This window comes from Hippocampus comes, unplaced genomic scaffold, assembly GCF_001891065.2.
Source record: "Hippocampus comes isolate QL1 unplaced genomic scaffold, H_comes_QL1_v1.1 scaffold78, whole genome shotgun sequence".
NCBI classification, from domain to species: domain Eukaryota; kingdom Metazoa; phylum Chordata; class Actinopteri; order Syngnathiformes; family Syngnathidae; genus Hippocampus; species Hippocampus comes.
Window position 1 is genome coordinate 1294384 of NW_017805798.1, and position 20923 is coordinate 1315306.

The 20923-nt window shown below is 44.2% G+C and overlaps 2 protein-coding genes and 1 long non-coding RNA gene across 6 annotated transcripts in view; 1 reads left to right on the plus strand and 2 right to left on the minus strand.

Annotated features, from left to right (window-relative positions):
• The window catches only part of LOC109525173 (leucine-rich repeat-containing protein 43), a 29064-nt gene extending 25101 nt beyond the window's left edge, over window positions 1-3963 (plus strand). For 3 of the 4 annotated variants that reach the window (XM_019885482.1, XM_019885481.1, XM_019885483.1), the window contains exons 8-12: window positions 229-368; window positions 1267-1338; window positions 2641-2835; window positions 2922-3006; window positions 3673-3963. In XM_019885482.1, coding sequence (XP_019741041.1) covers window positions 229-368; window positions 1267-1338; window positions 2641-2835; window positions 2922-3006; window positions 3673-3809 — 629 coding nt within the window. In that variant the 3' untranslated portion in view covers window positions 3810-3963. Of the gene's footprint in view, window positions 1-228; window positions 369-1266; window positions 1343-2640; window positions 2836-2921; window positions 3007-3672 lie in introns of those variants that run through there. The other variant, XM_019885484.1, reaches the window with a different exon arrangement.
• The window catches only part of clip1a (CAP-GLY domain containing linker protein 1a), a 27987-nt gene continuing 10892 nt past the window's right edge, over window positions 3829-20923 (minus strand). Inside the window, exons 9-27 of the mRNA XM_019885447.1 lie at window positions 20482-20586; window positions 17222-17950; window positions 16818-16937; window positions 15791-15971; window positions 15545-15701; window positions 15218-15383; window positions 14611-14826; window positions 10441-12672; window positions 8764-8901; window positions 8299-8405; window positions 8049-8169; window positions 7537-7589; window positions 7434-7454; window positions 7175-7292; window positions 6879-7011; window positions 6755-6801; window positions 6003-6017; window positions 4736-4872; window positions 3829-4576 (exon numbers count right to left, since the gene is read on the minus strand). Coding sequence (XP_019741006.1) covers window positions 4324-4576; window positions 4736-4872; window positions 6003-6017; window positions 6755-6801; window positions 6879-7011; window positions 7175-7292; window positions 7434-7454; window positions 7537-7589; window positions 8049-8169; window positions 8299-8405; window positions 8764-8901; window positions 10441-12672; window positions 14611-14826; window positions 15218-15383; window positions 15545-15701; window positions 15791-15971; window positions 16818-16937; window positions 17222-17950; window positions 20482-20586 — 5049 coding nt within the window. The 3' untranslated portion in view covers window positions 3829-4323. The remainder of the gene's footprint in view (window positions 4577-4735; window positions 4873-6002; window positions 6018-6754; window positions 6802-6878; window positions 7012-7174; window positions 7293-7433; window positions 7455-7536; window positions 7590-8048; window positions 8170-8298; window positions 8406-8763; window positions 8902-10440; window positions 12673-14610; window positions 14827-15217; window positions 15384-15544; window positions 15702-15790; window positions 15972-16817; window positions 16938-17221; window positions 17951-20481; window positions 20587-20923) is intronic.
• On the minus strand, window positions 13184-14601 carry LOC109525188 (uncharacterized). The gene is made up of 2 exons (XR_002170093.1): window positions 13921-14601; window positions 13184-13885 (listed from the first exon to the last, which is right to left on the minus strand). It is a non-coding gene; the product is annotated as an uncharacterized LOC109525188 (long non-coding RNA).

Consider the following 20923-nt stretch of genomic DNA (forward strand, 5'->3'; position numbering starts at 1 on the left):
TATATATATATATATATATATATATATATATATATATATAGATTTGTATTTTCCGGATTTTTCAGGAAAGTCCACTTTCATCTGAATTGTTCATGTTACGCCATCGGTGCAAGTATTTTGCTAACAACGACCGCCCACCACTGATCAATCAGCAACTGATTCATTTAGCTCACAGGGTGAAATTGAATCACGCAGATAATTTTTGTTGCCACGTCGTCTGAGTCACAGAGTCGAGATACAGCACGTCGTCTCAGCCGTGGGCGGACAGCGTCGACTTTGGCGATACGGTGACCTTCGTCGTGCGAGACCTGAGCGGCTTCCAGAAATTCCTCCATCAAGGATTTAGCATTTTTATCGAGCAGGAAAAGGTAAGGGACGGCAAAATGAGACCCTTTGAGAAGGGGGAGGGGAGTGATACTTATACCCCTTTCCCACTGAAATTAGTGGGTAGCAGTGATCCGTGGCGACGCAACCAATTGGCATATTGTCGCTTTCCCATTGACCAACAGAAGGCGATTCTGCGCCCCTCCAACCCCTTCCACCACTTTGCGTCTGGTTACGTCACCACGCTGTGATTGCGTAGATGATAGTGCGACAGATTTCTTGGTGGTAAACAAAGCAACATGGAAGCGAGCGTTCTTTCTTTTATCATGCTTTTTACTGTCCTCAAAATGGTCGAAAAGCAGTGGAGGATCAACTCTTTGCTACTATTGAGACAACAGCTTAAGGGGCGATCTCCTAGCTTTGTTGTGGGGGCGTGCTATATACGAGGCCGATGACGCATCGCGTTCCGCCCTATGTCATCACGTAATTCCCGGGAAGTCCCGTGTTAGGCTTTCAAACTGCAAGCGGAGGCGATAACAACCCGCCTCCGATGGCGTGCTGGTGGACACGGATCGACATGGATCGACACTGGCCAGTGAGCCTTTCCCACTCCCCAAAAAAGCGTGTTTACCCGTGGTTTTGCGGCAGTGGGAAAGGGGTACTAGACACATATACTCGGACAAGTACTGCTTTAACTCTTGTACACAAGGCTTACAAGAATAATAAAATACTCTGTAATGTACTAAACCCATGTTGAAGTCTTTTGTACACCGTTGACATCTACAGAGGGGGGAAAAAAACCCAACAAGGCCACTGTATTTTGACAAAGTTTTCAAATGTACGGAGAGCTGTTTTCAAATGGAGGACTTCAAAACACCGAAGCAATGTTTTTGAGCACCGTCACTGCAAAGACAAAAATCTGCTTTTTCATCCGACTTTCAGATCCTGTCGTGGCCTACAGAGGCTTCAGACGACGCACCCGGGCAAGGAGTCGCAGACAATAAAGGGAAAAAAGTGAGTATCATTTTCTTCATACTCGTGGAGGTCAAAAAAAAAAAGAAAAAAAGGACAGTCAGGTCACACTGAGGCCAGTGTGGGAGAGCAGGGCTCAAAGTACGTTATGCGGCTGATAATAAAACTAAAAGAAATGAAGATATTGAAGTGGGAAAATTAGGGCACATAATATATATATTAGGTACGGAATTTGGTGTTGCCAAAAAAAAAATAAACAACCTAAATTTGGAACGTGAACGTAGCTAGCATCAATGTCCGAAACGTTCAAAGCCCAGAAGTGCAAAACACAATAAACACAAAAGCAACTTAAAAAAAAAAAGCACAAAAAAACATCAAAAACAATAAAATAGCAAATGGAAAAAAAAAAACAAAAAGCTAAAGACAACAGCAAATGAAAAAGACAAACAAATAAAACAAGAAATTGTGCAAAGTGAGTTTTGAAACATAGGAACAGGTTATATTTTTGTTCTGCAAAATGCAACATTATTTGAACATTAAGTTGAATTAACGCATAGTCCCCGCCTCCCCATGACGTCTAAAGGCGTCAATCACGTTTTTTCATGGGGGAGGGTGCAAGAGAGTCTGAGGCAACTTCTCACTGAAGGAGCAGGCTTGACTGCAATGTTAAATAGGAAAAAATGGCCAGCAGGTGGCAATGGTGCAAAAGTCCACCATTGTTCAATTTGCATTTTTGTTCATAGTTCAATAGTTTTGTTATGTGCAAATAAATTATTTTGCTATAAATTTTTTTTTGGGAATATTTTGTAGGAGGAACACATTATTGAGGTCTTTGAGCTGTCACAAAAGCAAAAAAATAGTGTCAAACTTGAAATGATGCTTGAAATGCATGCTTTTACAAAAAGCTCATTTTCTCTCGCGAGTGTGAACGGCTCATTTTGCTAAAGTAATTGAGAGCCAAAAATGGGTTGCGAATAATCATGAATCCAAAAAGTTGAATTTGAAATTTTGTTCCACAAAATGTACCATTAAATTCTAAATGTTAAGAATGTGAAAGTCAACAACACCTCAAAGGTTGCGCATAGAGTGAAGCTTTGCATTTTGCCGTGGTTTGAGAAATGCAGATGACAACCCAAAATGGGGCAGATTTGTCTTTATTATAATAACCCCCACAAAAAAAGTGGGGTTTGAGTTTTTGTGGCACAAAACGTATGAAAGGACAAAACTGTCGGAAGTGTGACAAGCTCACACCAAGCGAATGAGCCCGACACTTAAACGGGAATGGTTTGAGAAACGTGAAATTAGTCGATGGTCCAAAGGGGAAACTTGGTGCGCACACTTCAGGCCAAGACGAAAGACAAGCGAAAAAAAACGGTGGTGGAGCTGGTTGCCGACCCGCCCGTGACTACGGTGGTGGCGTCCTCGCACGTGCCCCTGCACGGCCTTCTGAGCGGATACCCAAAAGTGGACGTCCTCTGCGACTTCGGCCCCCTACACAAAGATCCTCCACCGGAAGACGCGGCGGCCGCAACAGATGAGGCGAGTCGCTCTGCGCTTTACGTTTTGTCCGCTGGAGCGAAAGCGTGCCGTTGACGTGGTGACTGTTGTGTTGTTGATTTTCGAAGGTCGCGGGCATGGACAACAAAGCCAAGGACGATTCCAAGAAGAAAGGAGGCCGTGCTGGAAACAAGAAAACGGCGACCGCCAAAGGTGATTCTGACGAGGACGCCGGGCGCAATATTTGGTGCACCTCCACCATCCCAACCGGCAGCAGCAAAGAAATTCCACCTCCACACAAATTAGTTGAAATAGCTTGTATACAGATTCAATGTATTTTATACAGATTCAATGTATTTAACAGTTTTTTTTTGAAACACAGGCCACGTTTGAAGAAAATCGTAATATTGATTAAATGAAAAGAATCGTTTCAAATATTTTATTTCACAGTTTTGTATTTCACTGTCAAATACTCGACGTGAAAATATTTTACTAGTTTCGAAGCGCGTCTTCTTTTTTTTTTACATGTATTTAGCTCATGTCGTTTTTACCTCGGAATATTTTAATAATCTTTTGAATATTTTACAAGATAAAAATATAATTTTTTCCCCTCAAAAATGTTACTATTTATGGGTTTTGAAAGGTTAAAAAAAATAAGTGTGCGATGGCTTTTAGGATGTATGCAAATGTCATTGTTTTATATAGCCCAATTTTTTTTTTTTTTTTGTATGTGTAAAAGTTGAAAAAAATTCACATCCCAAAAACATTCTTTAAAAGATACAAACATTTGTTGCCGACGTCCCTCACGTCACGTCCGGTGAGCGCAAGCGTGTCAAGTTTGGCCTCGTTGGATCCAGTAGCTCCTTTTTGTCTGTCCAGGGACGCGGCGAGGCGAGGACGGCGACGCCGACACACCCACCCGAGCCGAGACGGCTACGCTGGAGCTGAGCGTGGAGCTGAAAAAGTGGCGCCACGCCTCTGAGGTGGCGCCGCTGGGGCGCGCCACCGCCTCCTGAGCCAAAACGCGCCCTCGCCTTCATTTCAACACGCAACTTTTATTCACTTGTACAGAAAAGCCAAAGTAGAAAGAAGAAGCAAGGAAGTGCGTTTCAAGTGTTCTGTCCTGCATGCACCCCACCACAGGTCCAATAAAAAAGTATTTCCAGCCATAGAAAAACGTGTCCTTCATATAGAATCATTTTGGACTTATATTTCTGTATCTCTATATACACACTACTCACCAAAAAGTTTGGGATATTGCGAAACCTCAATGAATCTAAAATGCACTCCAACCTTTGCAGGCCAACTTCATTCGGCCCGTTGCTCATTTCCAAACCGTCTGTGACACCTCCGGTCTCGCCAAATGGAGCTCCCCTGCCGGATTATGTTGAATTTTAGGTTGAGCCAAACATGTCGGCCAAATATCCCGACCCTTTTTTTGGCGATCAGTGTGACAAGATGTGCAAACGCCGAAGCATTTTAGCCCTCGAGACGCTTTTGGACGGAAAAGCCCAGGCCGGCCCGCGGCGTTCAGAAGGTGCGGTCGTCGTTGCAGTCGTGGCTCCAGTGGCCGAACACCTCGCAGACGTTGCAGTAGGGCCGCTCGGCGCCCTTGCTGCCGTGATAGGCGGTGTGGGGCGGCGAGTCGGGCGCCTGCGCCTGGGCCGGGCAGTCCTCCGTGTCGTGGAGGTCGAAGCAGTCGCAGATGTCGCAGAACACTCGGGGAGGGGGCTTCGTTTTCTTCTTCTTCTTCTTTTTCTTCTTGCTGCTTTCCTTGTCCTCCCTACACAATGCAGGAAGGGAACATCTTTTTTTTTTTTTTGTCTCGAATTAAATGTAACAGTCTCGTATTTTGCTGTTCCTTTTGAATAATCGCTGACGCATATCCTTGAGCGGTGTCTTAATTGTGACAGAAACCTTGATGGCATTTTGTGTTACTGACCCGTCAAAGTCGTCAAAGTCGTCCGGCTCGCTGGTGTTGTTGCCGTTGAGGGCGGCGGCGGCCATTTTCTCCATCTGGTCCTTGAGGTCCAAGTTGTCCTTGCGCAGGCCAACGATGACAGAATTCAGGAAGTCAATCTGAAAACGACAATAATTAAATGATGGTTCCAAAAAACACATTTTACTAGGGATGGGCATTTATTTTCGATCAACAGTTTGATTGATTGCGAGGACGAATAACGATCGCTACTTGATTGACTGTCGTTCCTTTTCATTTTTGGGGTTTTTTAATGAATGGGCCTCTACGTTTCACTCAATGAAATTAATCAAGGCATTTAAAAAATTTAAATCGACATATTCATACAATTGTGTCGTGATAAAATGCATTAAAATTATTTTTGTATATGGGTGAAACACTTGACGTAAATGATTATTGCATCGACTGCACATTACTTGAAAAAGGAAAAAAAAATCTCTTATTTTTTATGTATTTAAAATACAACCTCCTCATTTTATCCATTAAAAAATGCTACAGCGGGGAGAAACAACAGTCTACATAATTGTAAAATGACATCGAAATTATTGACTAAAAAGATTAAATCAACTTAAAAAAATTAAATAAACCATAAACTTGAAATCTACACATGTATAAAATGACCAATGTTTACGATAAAATGAAAACAGTACAATGCTAAATGATAAAATCTCATCTATGGAGAAAAATGATACCCATATGCAATTACTTCAGAATGTGTACGGCAACAGATTGAAAAATGCCCATCCCTAAACATGGTCCTTTTGAATCAAGTGATAATGGCGAGCGTGAGCCCAAACAAAGACAAATGAGTGGTGAGCACCCCAACACATATGGCAACCCCGTGATGACTTCACACAAAGGGGACATATTATGGAAAAAAAACATGTATACTTTTAAAAATGTTTCCATACAAATAATGGACTCTCTGGAGTTGCCCCACCCAACGACTTGGCAGCTAGGCAGGCTTAAGTTGCGGAACTAAAAGAAGCACGACCGTGCCGAAGTACAAAAGGTAAGCAGAGCTGCAATGTTAGCACAGATTGGCATGAGCTAACAGTGGGTGTTTGGCCACGTCATGCGCCAGCATAACCGGCGAGTATGATACGGCGCTCCCTCGGTTTTAAAATTCAAAGGGGGAATGAGGGGGCGGGCAAAAAAAAACACAATACGTCTCCTTTAAGTGACACATGCGCGCATGCATGAGTGAAGCTGACAAGAAACATGAACAAACCGCTGCCTGATGGTGCTGCAGCATTGCAGACAGAGCACAGCATTTGGGTGGAAGGAGAGGAAGAAAATAACAGGTTCAAATTAGAATACAACACACGGACGGGCACACACAAAATGGCACAGTGTGACATTTCCGAAGGTGCGCGGGCTCGACTTTAGGCACACTTGCACACTCGAATGAAACCCAATCATCCCCGCAAACTGACAAGGTCCATTTTGAGGGGTCTTAGGAAAGAGGAAAAAATATTACAATTTTTGATGATTGGGGAGGGGGGGGGACAAAAAAAAAAATACTACCCACCCACCCCAAAAAAAAAGAGAAAAACTCACAAATATTAGATTAAAACGGGAAAATTTCAAGAAATACGAAAAATAATTATTGGACAAAACACAAAAAATAGAACAATTATAAAAACTCCATGTAGATTTGTAAAATAAATTTGACCCCGCCCCAAATTTTTTTAAATTGAAAGAACGCACAAAAGAGCGCTTTTGATGTGATTGCACAAGTGTAACTAAAGAAGTGGCCTGCGTGACTAATTCAGTTGAGCCTGTTCGAAAATGTGACACTGAAACAATCAACACTCGACTCCTGTTACAAGCCGCTTGGTTCCATACGACCGCCCCCAAAATACGAGCGCTCGTTTTGGAAAAAAAGCGTGGCATTCGGGGCAGGGTAGGGAAGCAAAAGTTGACACACAACTCGCTTCTTTGGATCCACTCCGAGCTTTTGTCCCGAAAGACGTCGCCTACCTCGGCCTCCGTGTCCTTGTTCCTCGGTCGGTCGCCGACGGCGTCACCTGCACACGCCAAAGTGTCACACAAGCCTATCCGCCGCTGATATGAATTATTCAAGCATCCTGGGTGGGGAGCGCACCTGAGGGAACGGCGGCCAGCTCCTGCTCCAGCTTCTCCACTCGCTGCTTGAGCTGAGCTTTGTCCTGCTCCAAGGCAGCCATGGCGGTCTGCAAGGTATCCCCCGAGGCACTTTGGCCACGCGCGGCGGCCAGCTGAGGAAGACCATGACGTGATTAGTCATCTATCCGTCCCACAAAACTAAAGAGGATATTATATATTGTTCTTATCAAAAGTAGAAGTATCTAACGCAGTATCAGAGAACACAAAAATCAGACAAAAACTACGAAGTGAAGGTTTACCGCGAATCTGGCTCACCTCCGTCTTGAGGGCTTCAATCTGCTCCTCCTTCTCCGACACTAAGGCACGGTTTTTACCAACAGACTTCTGGAACTCGGCGTTCTCTTTGTCCATCTTCTCCTTCAAAGTGCTCTCACTAGCCACGCGAGCCCCCAAAAACCAACAACAACGTTTAGTACACGAACAATTCCTCGCCTTTTGATTCCACACCTTTCATTCAAGAAATTGAGACTAAGTGGAAACCAAAAAATATGAGCAGAAATTAACAATGGAATACCTGAAGGCATAACATGGTAGGCTTGGAGAAAAATACAAAGGGGCATTATTCAGTGCTTTTAAGAAAGCAGAAAAGAATGAAGAAATGTGTGTTCACGCCGTACCTTTGTTTCAACTCCTTTAACTGTGCTTGGAGTTTTGAGCGCTCGTCCTTGAGCTGAGTGGGAGGAAAGAAAAATGCATGTAAAATATGCAGATGCTACAATTACAATTGAAAAGCGGCGAAAATTTTAATGTCTCAATTATACTGGCCGTTAGGACCAGTCGTCCCCCCAAAAATAAATACAATTAAAAAGAACACAAAAATAGACAAAAGCATTCGGAAATAGAAAAATATGGGACGATTTTTTGTGTGCGTACACACACACACACACACACACACACACACACACACACAGAAAAATATAAAAATATAAGACACAAAAATATACATTTCTTGACAAAAATATGCCCAAAAGTAAAAAAAAAAAAAAAAAAAAATCAAACAATGTAATTCTTTCTTTATTCCTTTGGATTGGCATGTGTGTACCAATTTTCCCTTGACGTGTATCCTCAACTATGACAGAGGTGCATGACAAGCGGGGCGCTTTTGAGCATTCTGAAACATATGTCCCACCTTGATAAGTTCACTGTGGTCCTGGTGATTGTTCTCAATATCCTGAGTCAGCTTGTCCTTCTCGTTTTGGAGCGACTCCAGGGTGCGCGACTTGACTGACACCGCCTCCTTGAGCTCCTTGCTGGAGGAAAAAAAAAACAAAAAAAAAAAACCCCCGGCCTTTGTATGTTGTTGAACATTCAATTTGGACAGCGAGTGAAAAATGTCGGAAATAGTAATGAACAAAATGCAAGGGGTGCAAGGTGCTCACATTTCCCGGGTGAGACTGTCCAGCTTCTGGCTGTCGGCACCAAGTTGCTCTTTGGATGCTGTCAGCTCTTGCTGGTACTTTGATTTGTCTTGCTTTAGCTCATCCATCTGAAAAGACGATGAATGCAAGCCAATCAAGAACTAGACCAAAATACAGAAAAATAAATAAACACAGCGGTGTCTTGAAATTATTCTCAACTCCTATCATTAAAAAAAAAAACAAACAAACAAAAAAAAAAAAAAAAACCTGAAATTGAAAAGTTGTGATCATCTTTTGTTGGTTTGCTGTTGTGGTCTACAGCACACCAATTAGGATCAGTCAAAAAGCAACGACTACTTTCAGACCCGAAATAGTGCGGTAACAATAACGCTTGCTATGTGAATGAATGAATCAACAAATTAATCAATTTCTCAATTCTTGGCTAACTGCTCTTTTTTTTTTTCTTTTGGAATGCCTAAATTTTACCTGTGCCTCCATCTCTCGTTTGGAAGAACGAAGACCCTCCAACAGAAGTTGAGCTTCACTCTTCTCTCGAAGCAAGGCATCTCTCTCCTCCGTCAACTGCTTGAGCACTTCGGCAGTCTGGCCGGACGCCTCAGAGGCCTGCAGCGAGCGGGGAGCACCATGAACATGTTTTTTTTTTTTAAGAATTCTGTGCAACCGACCACGCGACGCAGATGAGACGACGGCTTGGTCCGGGGCCCATCAATCTCATTTTGGTCAATTGCAGAACGCATTCAGATCATACGCAGCGAACCCCCGCTAAATTGTGGCTTTTTATGCCATCGTGGGTTTTGGTTGTCGGATATTCTGCTTGTTTGCGTTGCTGCGCCGTGCGTGCTTGAGTAGTTTGTTTTCCACCAGCGCATCTGTCGCGTTTCCCATCATGTTAGCATGAAGTTAGCGTAACTTTCATTGGGCCAAATTAAATGGTTTGGTTCAACAATTTGGGTGTGGAATGTCTCCCTCGCCACAAACGGGGGTTCACTGTGCGTATATTACTGGCGGGACAAACGACATACGAGACAAGTAAATTATTTGCTACAACAAGAAGTGTACATAAAGATATGACCCGTGGACTCAGAACGGACACACAAGTGCAAATGAATGCTAATCAGACATTTGAGTCGGTACACCTGTCCAAACAAGAGCTGTGTCACAATAATCCGCATTCAGGCCGACAATGTGGAGTGGATTTCGGAATGTGGAGATTAGGTATTACTTTAGCAAAAACGCCACTTCTGACACAGCTCTCGTACGCGATGCTACTCAGATTCGTGTCAGGGCCTTTTGTGTTCATTTAGCAAAAAGCCCAATCATATTGATCATGTCCAAAAAGTCTCCTCACACCATTGAACAACTAACTTCATTGTAAAATCAAATTCCTAGACCATGGGTGGAGGTTATGACAAAATACGGAGGTGATTTTGAGGGTTATTTTCCCCTTTATCGCACTTATTAATTTTATTGTGCCTTGCGCAAATTGACGGACGTGATAGTCGATGACGCCCATACTGATTTCTACAGTTTTGCCGCGTCTGCGTAACGAGATTTAAAAATATATATATTTTAAATAAGCCACAATACGAATTGCGCATGTACAACTGTTCAATGTTTCAGCCCCTTTTGCACAACTTTATGTTCCGCATAAGGAGCTAAATGGACAAATTCATCCACATCTATGTCTTTCTGTGACTCCTCCAGACTGTCTATATCCCTGTTGATGTTTCACCCCAAACCCCAAACTTTTTGAGAGTATACAAAGAGTATCTCAACTCCTTTTGCGATTACCAAAAAAAAAAATAATAATAATAATAATTGCAAAGAGACTTTGTGGACATAGATTTTGGTTCCAACATAGAAGTGGAGGTTTTTAAACCATCGATTGCGCCGAAACACCTCAAGACAGAAGAGTCGTTGCTTGCGTTATAAGCCCACAGGAAGGAAAGGAAGGGTCGCAAAGACAGGGTGCTACGTATGGTGAGTATGTGGAGGATGAAAGTGAAGAAAATTGTATCAAAGGCCAAAGTGGAAGGAAGACAAAGCATGCAGTGACGGAGGCAGGTGACATTGGCCCGGCAATATTTTAAGGTGCGTTTGCAGAGTAGAGGAACTAGCGGCGGCAACTATACGGAGGAATACCTCAAGCTGCTTAGCAATGGTATGTTTAAGTTGGGACTGGAGCTGGTCTCTCTCGGCGACGGCCTCCCGGTGCCGCTTCTCCAGGGCGGCCTCACCCGCACGGAGGGTCTTGACGTCCTCCTGGAACTTCTCGAGCTCGACGGTCAGCCGTGATTTCTCCGCAAGCCATTGGGAAACGTCCTGCTCCGAGCGACTGCGTCCGGCTAGGAGCTCCTGCTTCTCCGTTTCCAGCGCAGACGCGCGCTTCTCAGTCTCGTCCAGTTTGGATAAAAGCTCTCGCTTGTCTTCAGACAAGCGAAGGGTCACCTGCTCTTGTTCCTTCAGATTTGCTTTTGCCAAATCACTTTCTGCCGTTAAAAACGTATGTCGCTCCCCTGCGCTCTTAAGCTGAGAGGACATGTCGTCGCTAGCCTGCCGAAGTTGTGACAAGGTGGTCTGCAGCTCCTCCGTTTGCGCGGCCATGCGAGTCCGTTCATTGGATTCCACCTGGAGCTGCTTCTCCAGATCACGCTTGGCCTCGGAAAACGACGCCGTCTGCTTTTTTAGTTGCAGGATCTCTTTGAGGAGCTGCTTTTTTTTAGTCTCCGACGACGCCACGTTTTTCGTGAGTTCCTCAACTCGCCCTTTAAGTTCCACGGTGGATTTCTCAACGCCGCTTTCGAGCTCGCTGCGTCCTCGGGCAAGCTCGGCATTGGCCTTTTCTAGGAGTTCAATTTCGGAGCAACGTTTCTCCAGGTCACTCTCCAGCTCGGCCTTTTCTTTTTTTAGCGACGCCAACTCGGCTACGACAGACTTTTTCTCGCAAGCGGCTTCCTTGAGCATCCCTTCTAGACGAGACTTCTCCTGACTAATATCGCCTTGAGCTCTGGAGAAGCTGTCCAATTGGTCCTTTGTTTCTCGGATGTCGCACACTAGCTTGTCCCGCTCTAGCAATAGGGCGCTAACCTCGGCTGTGGCCTTCAAGTGCTTTGCTTCCATTTCGCCCTTCTCCACCGCCAGAAACTCGTAATCTGTCTTTTGTTGCTCGAGCGTCGACTCGAGGGTCAGTTTCTCTTTCCTCAGCGCATGCAGAGCCTCGGAGTTTTCAGAATTCTGTGCGTGAAAGGTCTGCCTCTCTTGCTCCAAAGTTGCAGACACCTCGTTCAGCTTTTTGCCGGACAGAGTCAATTGCTGGGCAGAGACTTCAATCTTCTCCTTCAGCTCTTCAATGTCTTTGACCAGCTCCTCCTTCTCCTGTAAAACTTTCCTATGGGCGGCGAGCAAGTCCTCCTTCTCCTGCAGGAGGTGAAGCCTTTCGGAATCCGTCACCTGGCTGCTGGTCTTGAACTCCTCCAGCATCTGGACCAAGCTGAGGCGGGATGCTTTCAGGTCTTCGCATTCACGGACGGAGCTGTCCAGCTCTTTCTTGGCAAGGTTTAGCTTATTCTGGAGTTCCTCTTTCGCCGCCACGAGATTGTTTTTGTCCTTCGTGACGGCGCTGATTTCGGAGGACATGTTAGCCTTCTCTTTGCTTAGCATTTCTGCGCGAGCCTGCAGCTGGGTGTTCTTCATTGTCAGATCTTCTTTCTCCAAGTTAAGAGACTGCAGCTTGGCTTGCAACTCTGCGTTCTTGGCATCCAGAGACTTTTTGGCCTTTTTGGCCACATCGAGCTCCGAGATGAGCTGCTTGTTCTCGCACCCGAGTTTAGACCGGCTCTGGTTGAGGTCCTCCTCCAGCCTGCTGCGCTCTTTGCAGACATTTTCGTAGTCCTCCAGAAGCTGCTTCTTACTACTTTCAGCTTGATGAGCATCCTGCTGGTGTTTGAGCAGCGTGGCATCCTTCTCCTCGTTTTGTTTCCTGAGATCCTCGATATCAGACCGCTGTTTGATATTGGCGCTCTTCAGGTCGGTATTTTCAGTCTGTGCCTCCTGGAAACAATTTTTGAGCTTCTCCAACTGGTCGTTCAGTGACGTTCTTTCTTCCTCGGTACGCTTGTTGCTGTCGAGTAATTCATCCCTTTCCTTTGAGAGCTTCTCAATGGTAACGCGGAGGTCCTTATTCTGGATAGAATGATCCTGGAGAGCAGAAAGCTTGCTCTGCGCTTCTGAGAGCAGCGTCTCCAATTTGCATTTCTCAACGTGGGCATCCTCTCTATCCTGACACTTGCGCTCCAGCTCTACAGTCTGCGCTTCCAGCTTTGCGGACAAGCATTCAACATCATGCTTGGAGGACTCTAGCTCAGCGGAAAGATGCTGGGGAAATCAAGTTGATAGAGGGAGGTGGGTGTTAAAAAAAAAAAAAAAAGAGGGCATCTAGGCAAAGTTGCACAAAAAGAAAATGTATGATGATTCCAAAATAAACCAAGCTAATATGTATGAATGCAAAAACAAAGTTTAAGCTGCAGAAGTCAAAGACAGACACCCCAGCTCACCACCGAAACCACGCTCAATAGGCATATAATGGTCCATGTACTTGTAGTGGGATTTTTTTGGTACTCCCACAGACAGAGATGTACATGAACATATCAGGTATGGGACAGGAAATGAAACCGTACCATACTCGGGCCACATGACAACTCTGGAAACAAACAAACTCAGTGTTGCTTCTCTTTTTTTACCCGATTAACTAATGAGAGTGACATTACTACCATTTCATGCCATTAGACTAAACATGATATCGAGTCATGTATCATTCAAAACTAAAATTGAGATGACAGAGCAAACCAAAACTGAAATGCTAAGACTATTTCCTCCATTTTTTTTCCCTGTAAAAAGTGACAAATGTATTTCTGAGGGTAAAGTGCAACCTCCCAAAAATTTCCGAAGTGTAATGATAACCCAAAAAAATCTCACGGAAATTGCCTGACCGCTGACTCCAATGCAATCGCTTTTTGAATTCACTCTGTTAAAAGCCCTCCTGTTCTGTCTCCATTATATGGGTGTCTTTAAAGGTCGGGTTTACTTGGACATCTTAATTCACATGTGCATGACAGTCAGCCAATCAAAACATTGTCAGTAGGGCTCATACCAATATAAGGTGAATGAAAATTTGCATGATCACATCATCAACTATATATCATTTTGCATTATTTCCAATGGGGAGGGGGGAAAAAGCAACTTTTTGCTCCACTGTATTTAATACGAGATGGCCTCTATATATGATGACATGAAATGATGATGGAGTCATGAGTTAATGTCCGAGGGGAGGTGAGGGGATTTTCACACATTTACAGTCTAACTGGAAAGTAGTCACAGCTTCACTTTTTCAATAGATATTATTCACATGTTACAGCCTTATTCCACAATTGATGAATAATCATTCACACATTGATCTTTTTGACCACACAGGCAGGTGTGTGTGCCTTTCGAAATCGTGTCCCACCGAGCGACTATTCAGCAGCGGTGAACTCCAAGTAACCAGGAGAATCATCTACAGCATGATTGGTGGAAACAGGACACAGCTCACCTAAACTTTGAGATTCATGACAAATATGCTGGTACCTTAACTTGGTTTAATTCGTTCGGTAGCCGAGCCTATAAAGCAATGATTTATATATTTTTTATGGGTTTTTAATTAAGACATACAGCACTGCATTATATAATAATCATGAACATGCAAAGAAATAAACTGGCTTCATTAAGTGTAATTACTGTACATCCTGCAATATTCGTGTGTTGAATGTGTGTGAAGGGTGTGGCTTAATGAGTGCCATCAAGGTCTGCGGTCCAGTTGGCTGTTGTTCTCATTTTGTATTTTGGTTTGACTTTGTCCGGTTGAATAAATGGCTGGAAGCACATGGGCAACTGTGGCTCTCCTTGCCCACATGCGAGGACATGACAGTACCTTAGTTGAGTGAGCGGTGGCATATGGGGAGGGAAGATGCACATGATGATAATAATAAATTTCAACCAAGCAACGGCTCCCAAGTTAAATTAGCTCATACATTGGGGAACTCATAAGTCAAGGTATCACTATATTCATGGACTTGTGATTAAAAAAAAAAAATTAATCCCTTCTGCGTTTATTTGCTCCATTTTGGAATAAGTCTGTAACATGACAAAATGCGTAAAAATTGAGCGTTGTGAATACTTTCTGGATGCACTGTGTAAAGACTGAAAATATGCAGAAAAGATAAAGTTAAGGCATACCTCGGGGCCTACTTGGATCCCAAACCCAGACCCTGTCCTTACCTGAAGCTTGTCCTTGTATGTCTGCACCTCAGACACCAGCTTTTCCAACTCCCGGCTCCTGTCCTTGGAGGAGGAGAGCTCCTGCTTCAGCTTGTCGAGCTCATCCCGCAGCCCTTGGACCTCCTTGCCGTGGAGTTCTGAGGCCTGGGAGAGAGCCTTCTCTTGAGACTCCTTCAGCTCCTCGGCCTCGCTGACACCCTGCTGCACACTCTTCTCCTTGGAAACGGGGAAAGACCAGAAGTGACTATGGATGCTCTCATATGAGCCTTTTTTTAAAAAATATATACCGGTACATATAATTTTCTTTGCGTTTCATGAGAAAACATTGCAGAAATCAACAAAAGGCTACAATGTTAAATAGTCAATGTACAGCTGGACTTTTAGTTTTGTGGAGTGGCTTGACAATGTCACAAGTGATGGGTGGAGAAACTCTCTATGCGGGGGCGCTGTTAAGTAAATTAGCTGCACTGTTATATCACAATAAGGCACATTTAAGAATGGAAATAGGCAGCTAAAAAAAACCTCACTGACTATTCTGTATATAAGCAATATACAAAAATGAAAAGAGCACTTTCTCCGAATGTCTCCAATATGTATGCCTACTAACCAATGCGGAAATCTTCTCCTGGAGAGCTTTTATTTGAGCGCCATGGCTGTCTCGGGTCTCACACAATTCCTGGTCTTTGCGGGACAGAGCCTGCTCCCGTTGCTCATTGGAGAGAGCCACCTTGTTCTTTTCCTCCACCAATTGACACTGCAACTCCTCAAGCCGCCTAAGGGAGCCAACAGAGGGAGAAAGGTTAAAAGCACAAAAAAAAAAAAAAAAAAACAAAAAAAAAAAAAACTTGTTCTGAATGTCCATATGTTGGACGGATTAAATGTATGACTACTACAAGATCGTTTTGAGAGTTTTTGAGGGTTTAGGATTGAACACCTTTCTTTCTGCCGCAGATCTTCGTTCATTTTGCTCAGCTGCACCGAACTGTCACCGGACGCCGTCATCATGTCCGAAATGTCTTTCTCCAGTTTGCTCTTGTCCTCGCCCAGCTGCCGTACCTTCTCGTCGGCACTCGCCAGCTTCCTCTCCAGCCCTGAATTGCGACCAGGGCGGCCTGCTCATTAACTTTACCTACAAATATTGTTTATTCACAAAAAGAACCCTACATTTATTCATTCCTACCATTAAGCTGACTCTTGAGAGACTCCGATACTGTGCCCAGAGTTGTGCACTGCTCCTCCTTTTTGCTGAGCCTGTCAAGGGTTTCTGACAAACCAACAATGGCACATTTGGGATTTTTGTTTTTTGTAGCATTATCTCCCAAATGTATTTCAATAGGCATTGTCAATATATCGCTACGATACTGTCATAGAATTTGTTCAAGAACTAATTTGGTGCACCAGTGGACTTCAAGGAGATACACCACTGCTGCCTGTTGGCGTGTGGGGTAAACCAGTAAAACAAAAATGACTGCGGTGTCTTGGAAGCGGAGAATAGTTTTGTTCTGTGTGTTGTCAACTATGTTGTTCATAGCTTTGCAATAAAGCCGAGGTAGAGGGACTGCTGTCCCCTGCGTATTTTTAAAAGACGTAGTGCCAACGATGGTAACACAGCATGAGAAGCGGCACAACATAGACCCTTACGTTGTCAAGGGTAAGAATTGCCCACAAATGGAAAACAGGACATAAATTACATGTTTTCAAGAGGCATTGTATAAATATATCTCTATGATACTGTCATACAATTTGTTCAAGAACTAATTTGGTGCACCAGTGGACTTCAAGGAGATACACCACTGCTGCCTGTTGGCGTGTGGGGTAAACCAGTAAAACAAAAATGACTGCGGTGTCTTGGAAGCGGAGAATAGTTTTGTTCTGTGTGTTGTCAACTATGTTGTTCATCGCTTTGCAATAAAGCCGAGGTAGAGGGACTACTGTCCCTTGCGTATTTTTAAAAGACGTAGTGCCAACGATGGTTACACAGCACGAGAAGCGGCACAACATAGACCCTTACGTTGTCAACGGTAAGAACTGCCCACAAATGGAAAACAGGACATAAATTACATGTTATTGGACGGAGAATTTTGGGCGAATTGTTCATAAACAGAGTTGCTCATAAACTGAGGTTCCACTGTAGAATGTACGCAAATTATTATAGTTAATTACAGTTATTATGAATGTATATCGATATAAATAAAAGTTAAACTCACCAGGTCTCCAAGCTGCTGCTCCACAGTGTCTTTCTTTTGCTCCACACTGGCCAAACTTTGCTGTAGTGACAGGATTTCAGCCACTTTGCCTTCCAGCAATGATCTCAGTTCACCAACTAACTTTAGGACAAAAAAAGCCCCATAAAATAACATTACATTTTTGAAGAAATCATATTTGAAGTAAACCAGATCAACAACCAATACATTTGCTAACAACTCATGGACTAATTGATGCTTTGGACATTGGTAAAAGAAGAACCGATTCAACTTCTATACTTAAGTAAAATGAAAAGTGTAAACCGCATTTTCAGATAACTCTGTTAATTCACTTGACAGCATTTTTCAAAATGTGCTTGAGTACAGGGGGTGGGGGCATTCATACATGCTACCACAGTAACACTTACCTCAGTTTCTTGATTCTGAACATCTTCTACTTCTTCCTTCTGGTCGCTTTGGCTGCGACACAAACGGCGAACCATTTGCGCCACCATGTCTTTGGTTTCTCTCTCACCCTGGGCCCGCCGCTCTAACTCGGCTTCTATCTCCTCCAGCTCCTTCACCTTGAGCTCGGCTGCGTGGAGCTTCCCAAGGACATCCTCCATCTCCACCAGGTGTTGGTTCTCAGCTTTGTCCACCCCGGCGCGCACCGCATTGTCAAGGCTCTCCTTGTCTTCAGCAAGGGAGGCCAGTCGCTCCTTCAGGTCATGAATCTGCTTATCATGGGCGGCGGCAGCCTCCTCCAGGGCCTGGACGTGTTCCAGCTTCAGCCTCTCCAGGACCTCGGCGCTGTCCTTCTCGGCCTGGCTCAGGCGCATGCGCAGCTGCTCGTTGTCGCCAGACAGTTTTACGCCGGTGGCCTGGAGTTGGGCGGTCGCCTCGCCGTGCGCCTTCACCTGAGATTCCAACTTCTCCCGTAGCCCGGCCAGGTCCTGCTTCCGCTCGGCTTCCAGCGAGGCCAAACGGTCCCTCAGGGAGGTGATCTCCTCCAGGAGGGGAGAGATACCGCCAGCGTCGGGGTCGTCGGAGGCCTGCTGGGAGCCGAGACGGAGCTGCAGGTCGGCGACCTCTCGGGTGCGAAGTGAGAGGTCACGCTCCAGCTCCATTATGCGAGATTTTTCCGAGACGGTGGCAACCTTGAAAAGACGACATCTTCAGTTCAAAACGTACCCGACAGACTGAACCTGGGAGCTCTTTGCATGAAAAGACATTCAAACAATGATTCATATCATGGGAGTGAACGTGGAGTAACAGTTTACAACTGTGCAGCCCAGGTTTTGAAAATGTATGTCTATTGGGCTGCATTTGTATCGATGGGTACGGTAATTGCGAACGTATTTGGTTAACATCGACCTGGTGGATCACTACACTCCTGTTATATTGCCATTGTTTAAGATAATGTTTTCTTTGGGCTTTTACAGAATACAAGTCCCACATGAGATATTTGGTTAACATCGACCTGGTGGATCATCAGCTACACTCCTGTTATATTGCAATTGTTTAAACTAAGGTTTTCTTTGGGCTTTTACAGAATACAAGTCCCACATGAGTTTTGCACCGTTAGTGTGCACCGCATTCCAAATGATGCAAATTATATTTTCCTCAGATTTTTAAAGTCTATGCAAATGGCACAGGGCATAATTTTCAAGCCAGTGGTGGAAAATTTATTTGAACGTATTTAGAACAAACCTCCCAAGGCTAACGGGATGTGCCGTTCGTGTGCACCACATTCCAAATTATGCAAATGATATTTTCCTCAGATTTGTAAAAGTCTATGCAAATGGCACAGGGCATATTTTTCAAGCCAGTGGTGGAGAATAATTTGAATGTACAGTATTTAGAACAAACCTCCCAAGGCTAACGGGATGTATGCGGTGAAGTATGACGTCATGCCGCAACATTCCGAGCAGCACTGATGTCAAGTGGAAAAGGCAGATTATTAGTTTTTTTTTTGCATAACAATCTGGAATGCGGTTTATTATGGACAGCAGTGGGTTTTTTTTTTGCATAACAATCTGGAATGCGGTAAAGTATGCCGTCATGCCACAACATTCCGGGCAGCACTGATGTCAAGTGGAAAAGGCAGATTATTAACTGCAAGAAAGAAGAGGCAGAGAAGGTCCCCACCTGACCTCCAGTAATAGTTATCATTCCCACAGAGCAGAGCGTATGTCCCATGGAGCTGTTATTTTGAAGCCTCACAATTACTGTCACATTTCCTCTGCGACAAACACTGGTTTGCCGTCATTTCATTTTTAAGCATTGCATGATGCTTTTTGTTAAATCTGGGCTACGGGGAAGAACCATGTAAAATAATGTTTGTTATATACCGGGAATATTAATTCCAAGAATCGTATGTTGATATTGTGCTTTTTTTTTTTCTTGATTCTTTGAATGAAACTAATATTTCAGTGGTACCCTAATATACTCATGAATCAAACAAAAATAAAATGGAGCTAAGGAAGGGCTTGGAGAGAATACCATACAAATAAGCAGGACATATGGATGTCAGTAATATTAATTCCAAGAATCGGATGTTGATATTGTGCTTTTTTTTCTTGATTCTTTGAATGAAACTAATATTTCAGTGGTACCCCAATATACTCATGAATCAAACTAAAATAAAATGGAGCTAAGGAAGGGCTTGGAGAGAATACCATACAAATAAGCAGGACATATGGATGTCAGGAGGAACCTGGAAAGTTGACAGCTCTTCGCTGGAACTGGGGGAGGCGGGGGTGGGGGGGTTCAGGGGAGACATGCATCTGTATGGTTCAGCACTGATTGGATTATTACAAAAGCTGTCAGTCAAATGCGGTGCGACCCTGAGCGGCTCGACTCTGAATGTGCTTATGAAAGAATGTTAAGCCTCTGTCAAAGTTAGCAGGAAAAAACGCTTGAGGCAGAAAGTGCGGTTCCTCAGCAAGACAGAAATCAAGCCCGCCCTCAAGGAGAGGCCTCCCCTGTCCATCAAAGACGTGAAGGACGTGGCTATACCATGGAAAGTGATAATACGCTTTGAGGCAGAAAGTGCGGTCCCTCAGCAAGACAGAAATCAGGCCCGACCTCAAGGAGAGGCCTCCCCTGTCCATCAAAGACGTGAAGGACGTGGCTATACCATGGAAAGTGATAATAAGAAGTGTTTGCTTTCAGTGTTCTTGTGATTCACTACAGCGCCTCGAGACAAAAGTGCCTTGATGTCACAAGGTTTTTTTTTTTCTATACGTGGGCCGTCTTTTTTTTTTTGTCTCAAGACATGAGCAAAATTTGAGAAACAAGTGCATTTCAGACCCCCACGGCTCATTGGCGGCTATTTTAATTTTCATCCCTTTATTCAGACATTACTGCAAATTGATAGTGGAGAAAATGCACAAAAATGAATTAAATTTTGTCAGCAACATGTCGGAAAATAGGCAAAAACGGTGAACACTTTTGCGGATTATGTGACGGGCAAATGCCATATTCTGTGTTTCTATACATTACAATACTGGTGAGTTAAACTTCAAAAACGTGTTAAAATAGAACAAATTTGTGTGTTTTTTCAGTTTAGTGAACCACAAACCAATTCGGGTTGAGCCTCCGGTTGCCGGACCTCCGGATACGCAACACGATCGACTCTGCCATTTCGCTTTTTTTCCCTGCCCCAACGCAGCGCGGCATCCATTACCCTAGTGTCTTCTAACTCTCTTTGGAGCTTCTCAGCTTTGGTCTTTTCAAAGTGCAGGCTCTGTTCAAGCTCCTGAATGTGGACATGCTCCAGCCTGGTCTGCGTCTGTTAGTACACAAGGGGAAGAGAGGGAGAGGGAGAGAGAGAGAGAGAGAGAGAGAGAGAAAGAGAGGGAGAACACACCAGTGCCACCATCACATGCCAGCCCAACACAGACAAGAGAGGAAGAGGAAGACAGGGCATGGGGGCCAGAATGGATGAATGCATGGATGGATACAGGAGGACCCACCACGAGTTCTTGTGCAACACTCAGGTTGCACCATGAACACAAAGATGGTGACTATGCAGGTAGGAGAAGAGCAGTTGATGCACATGTGCAGGTTGGTTGATTGGGGTGGGGTGGAAACATGCAAACAGACACCAGGTGAGTAGGGGGTGGGTG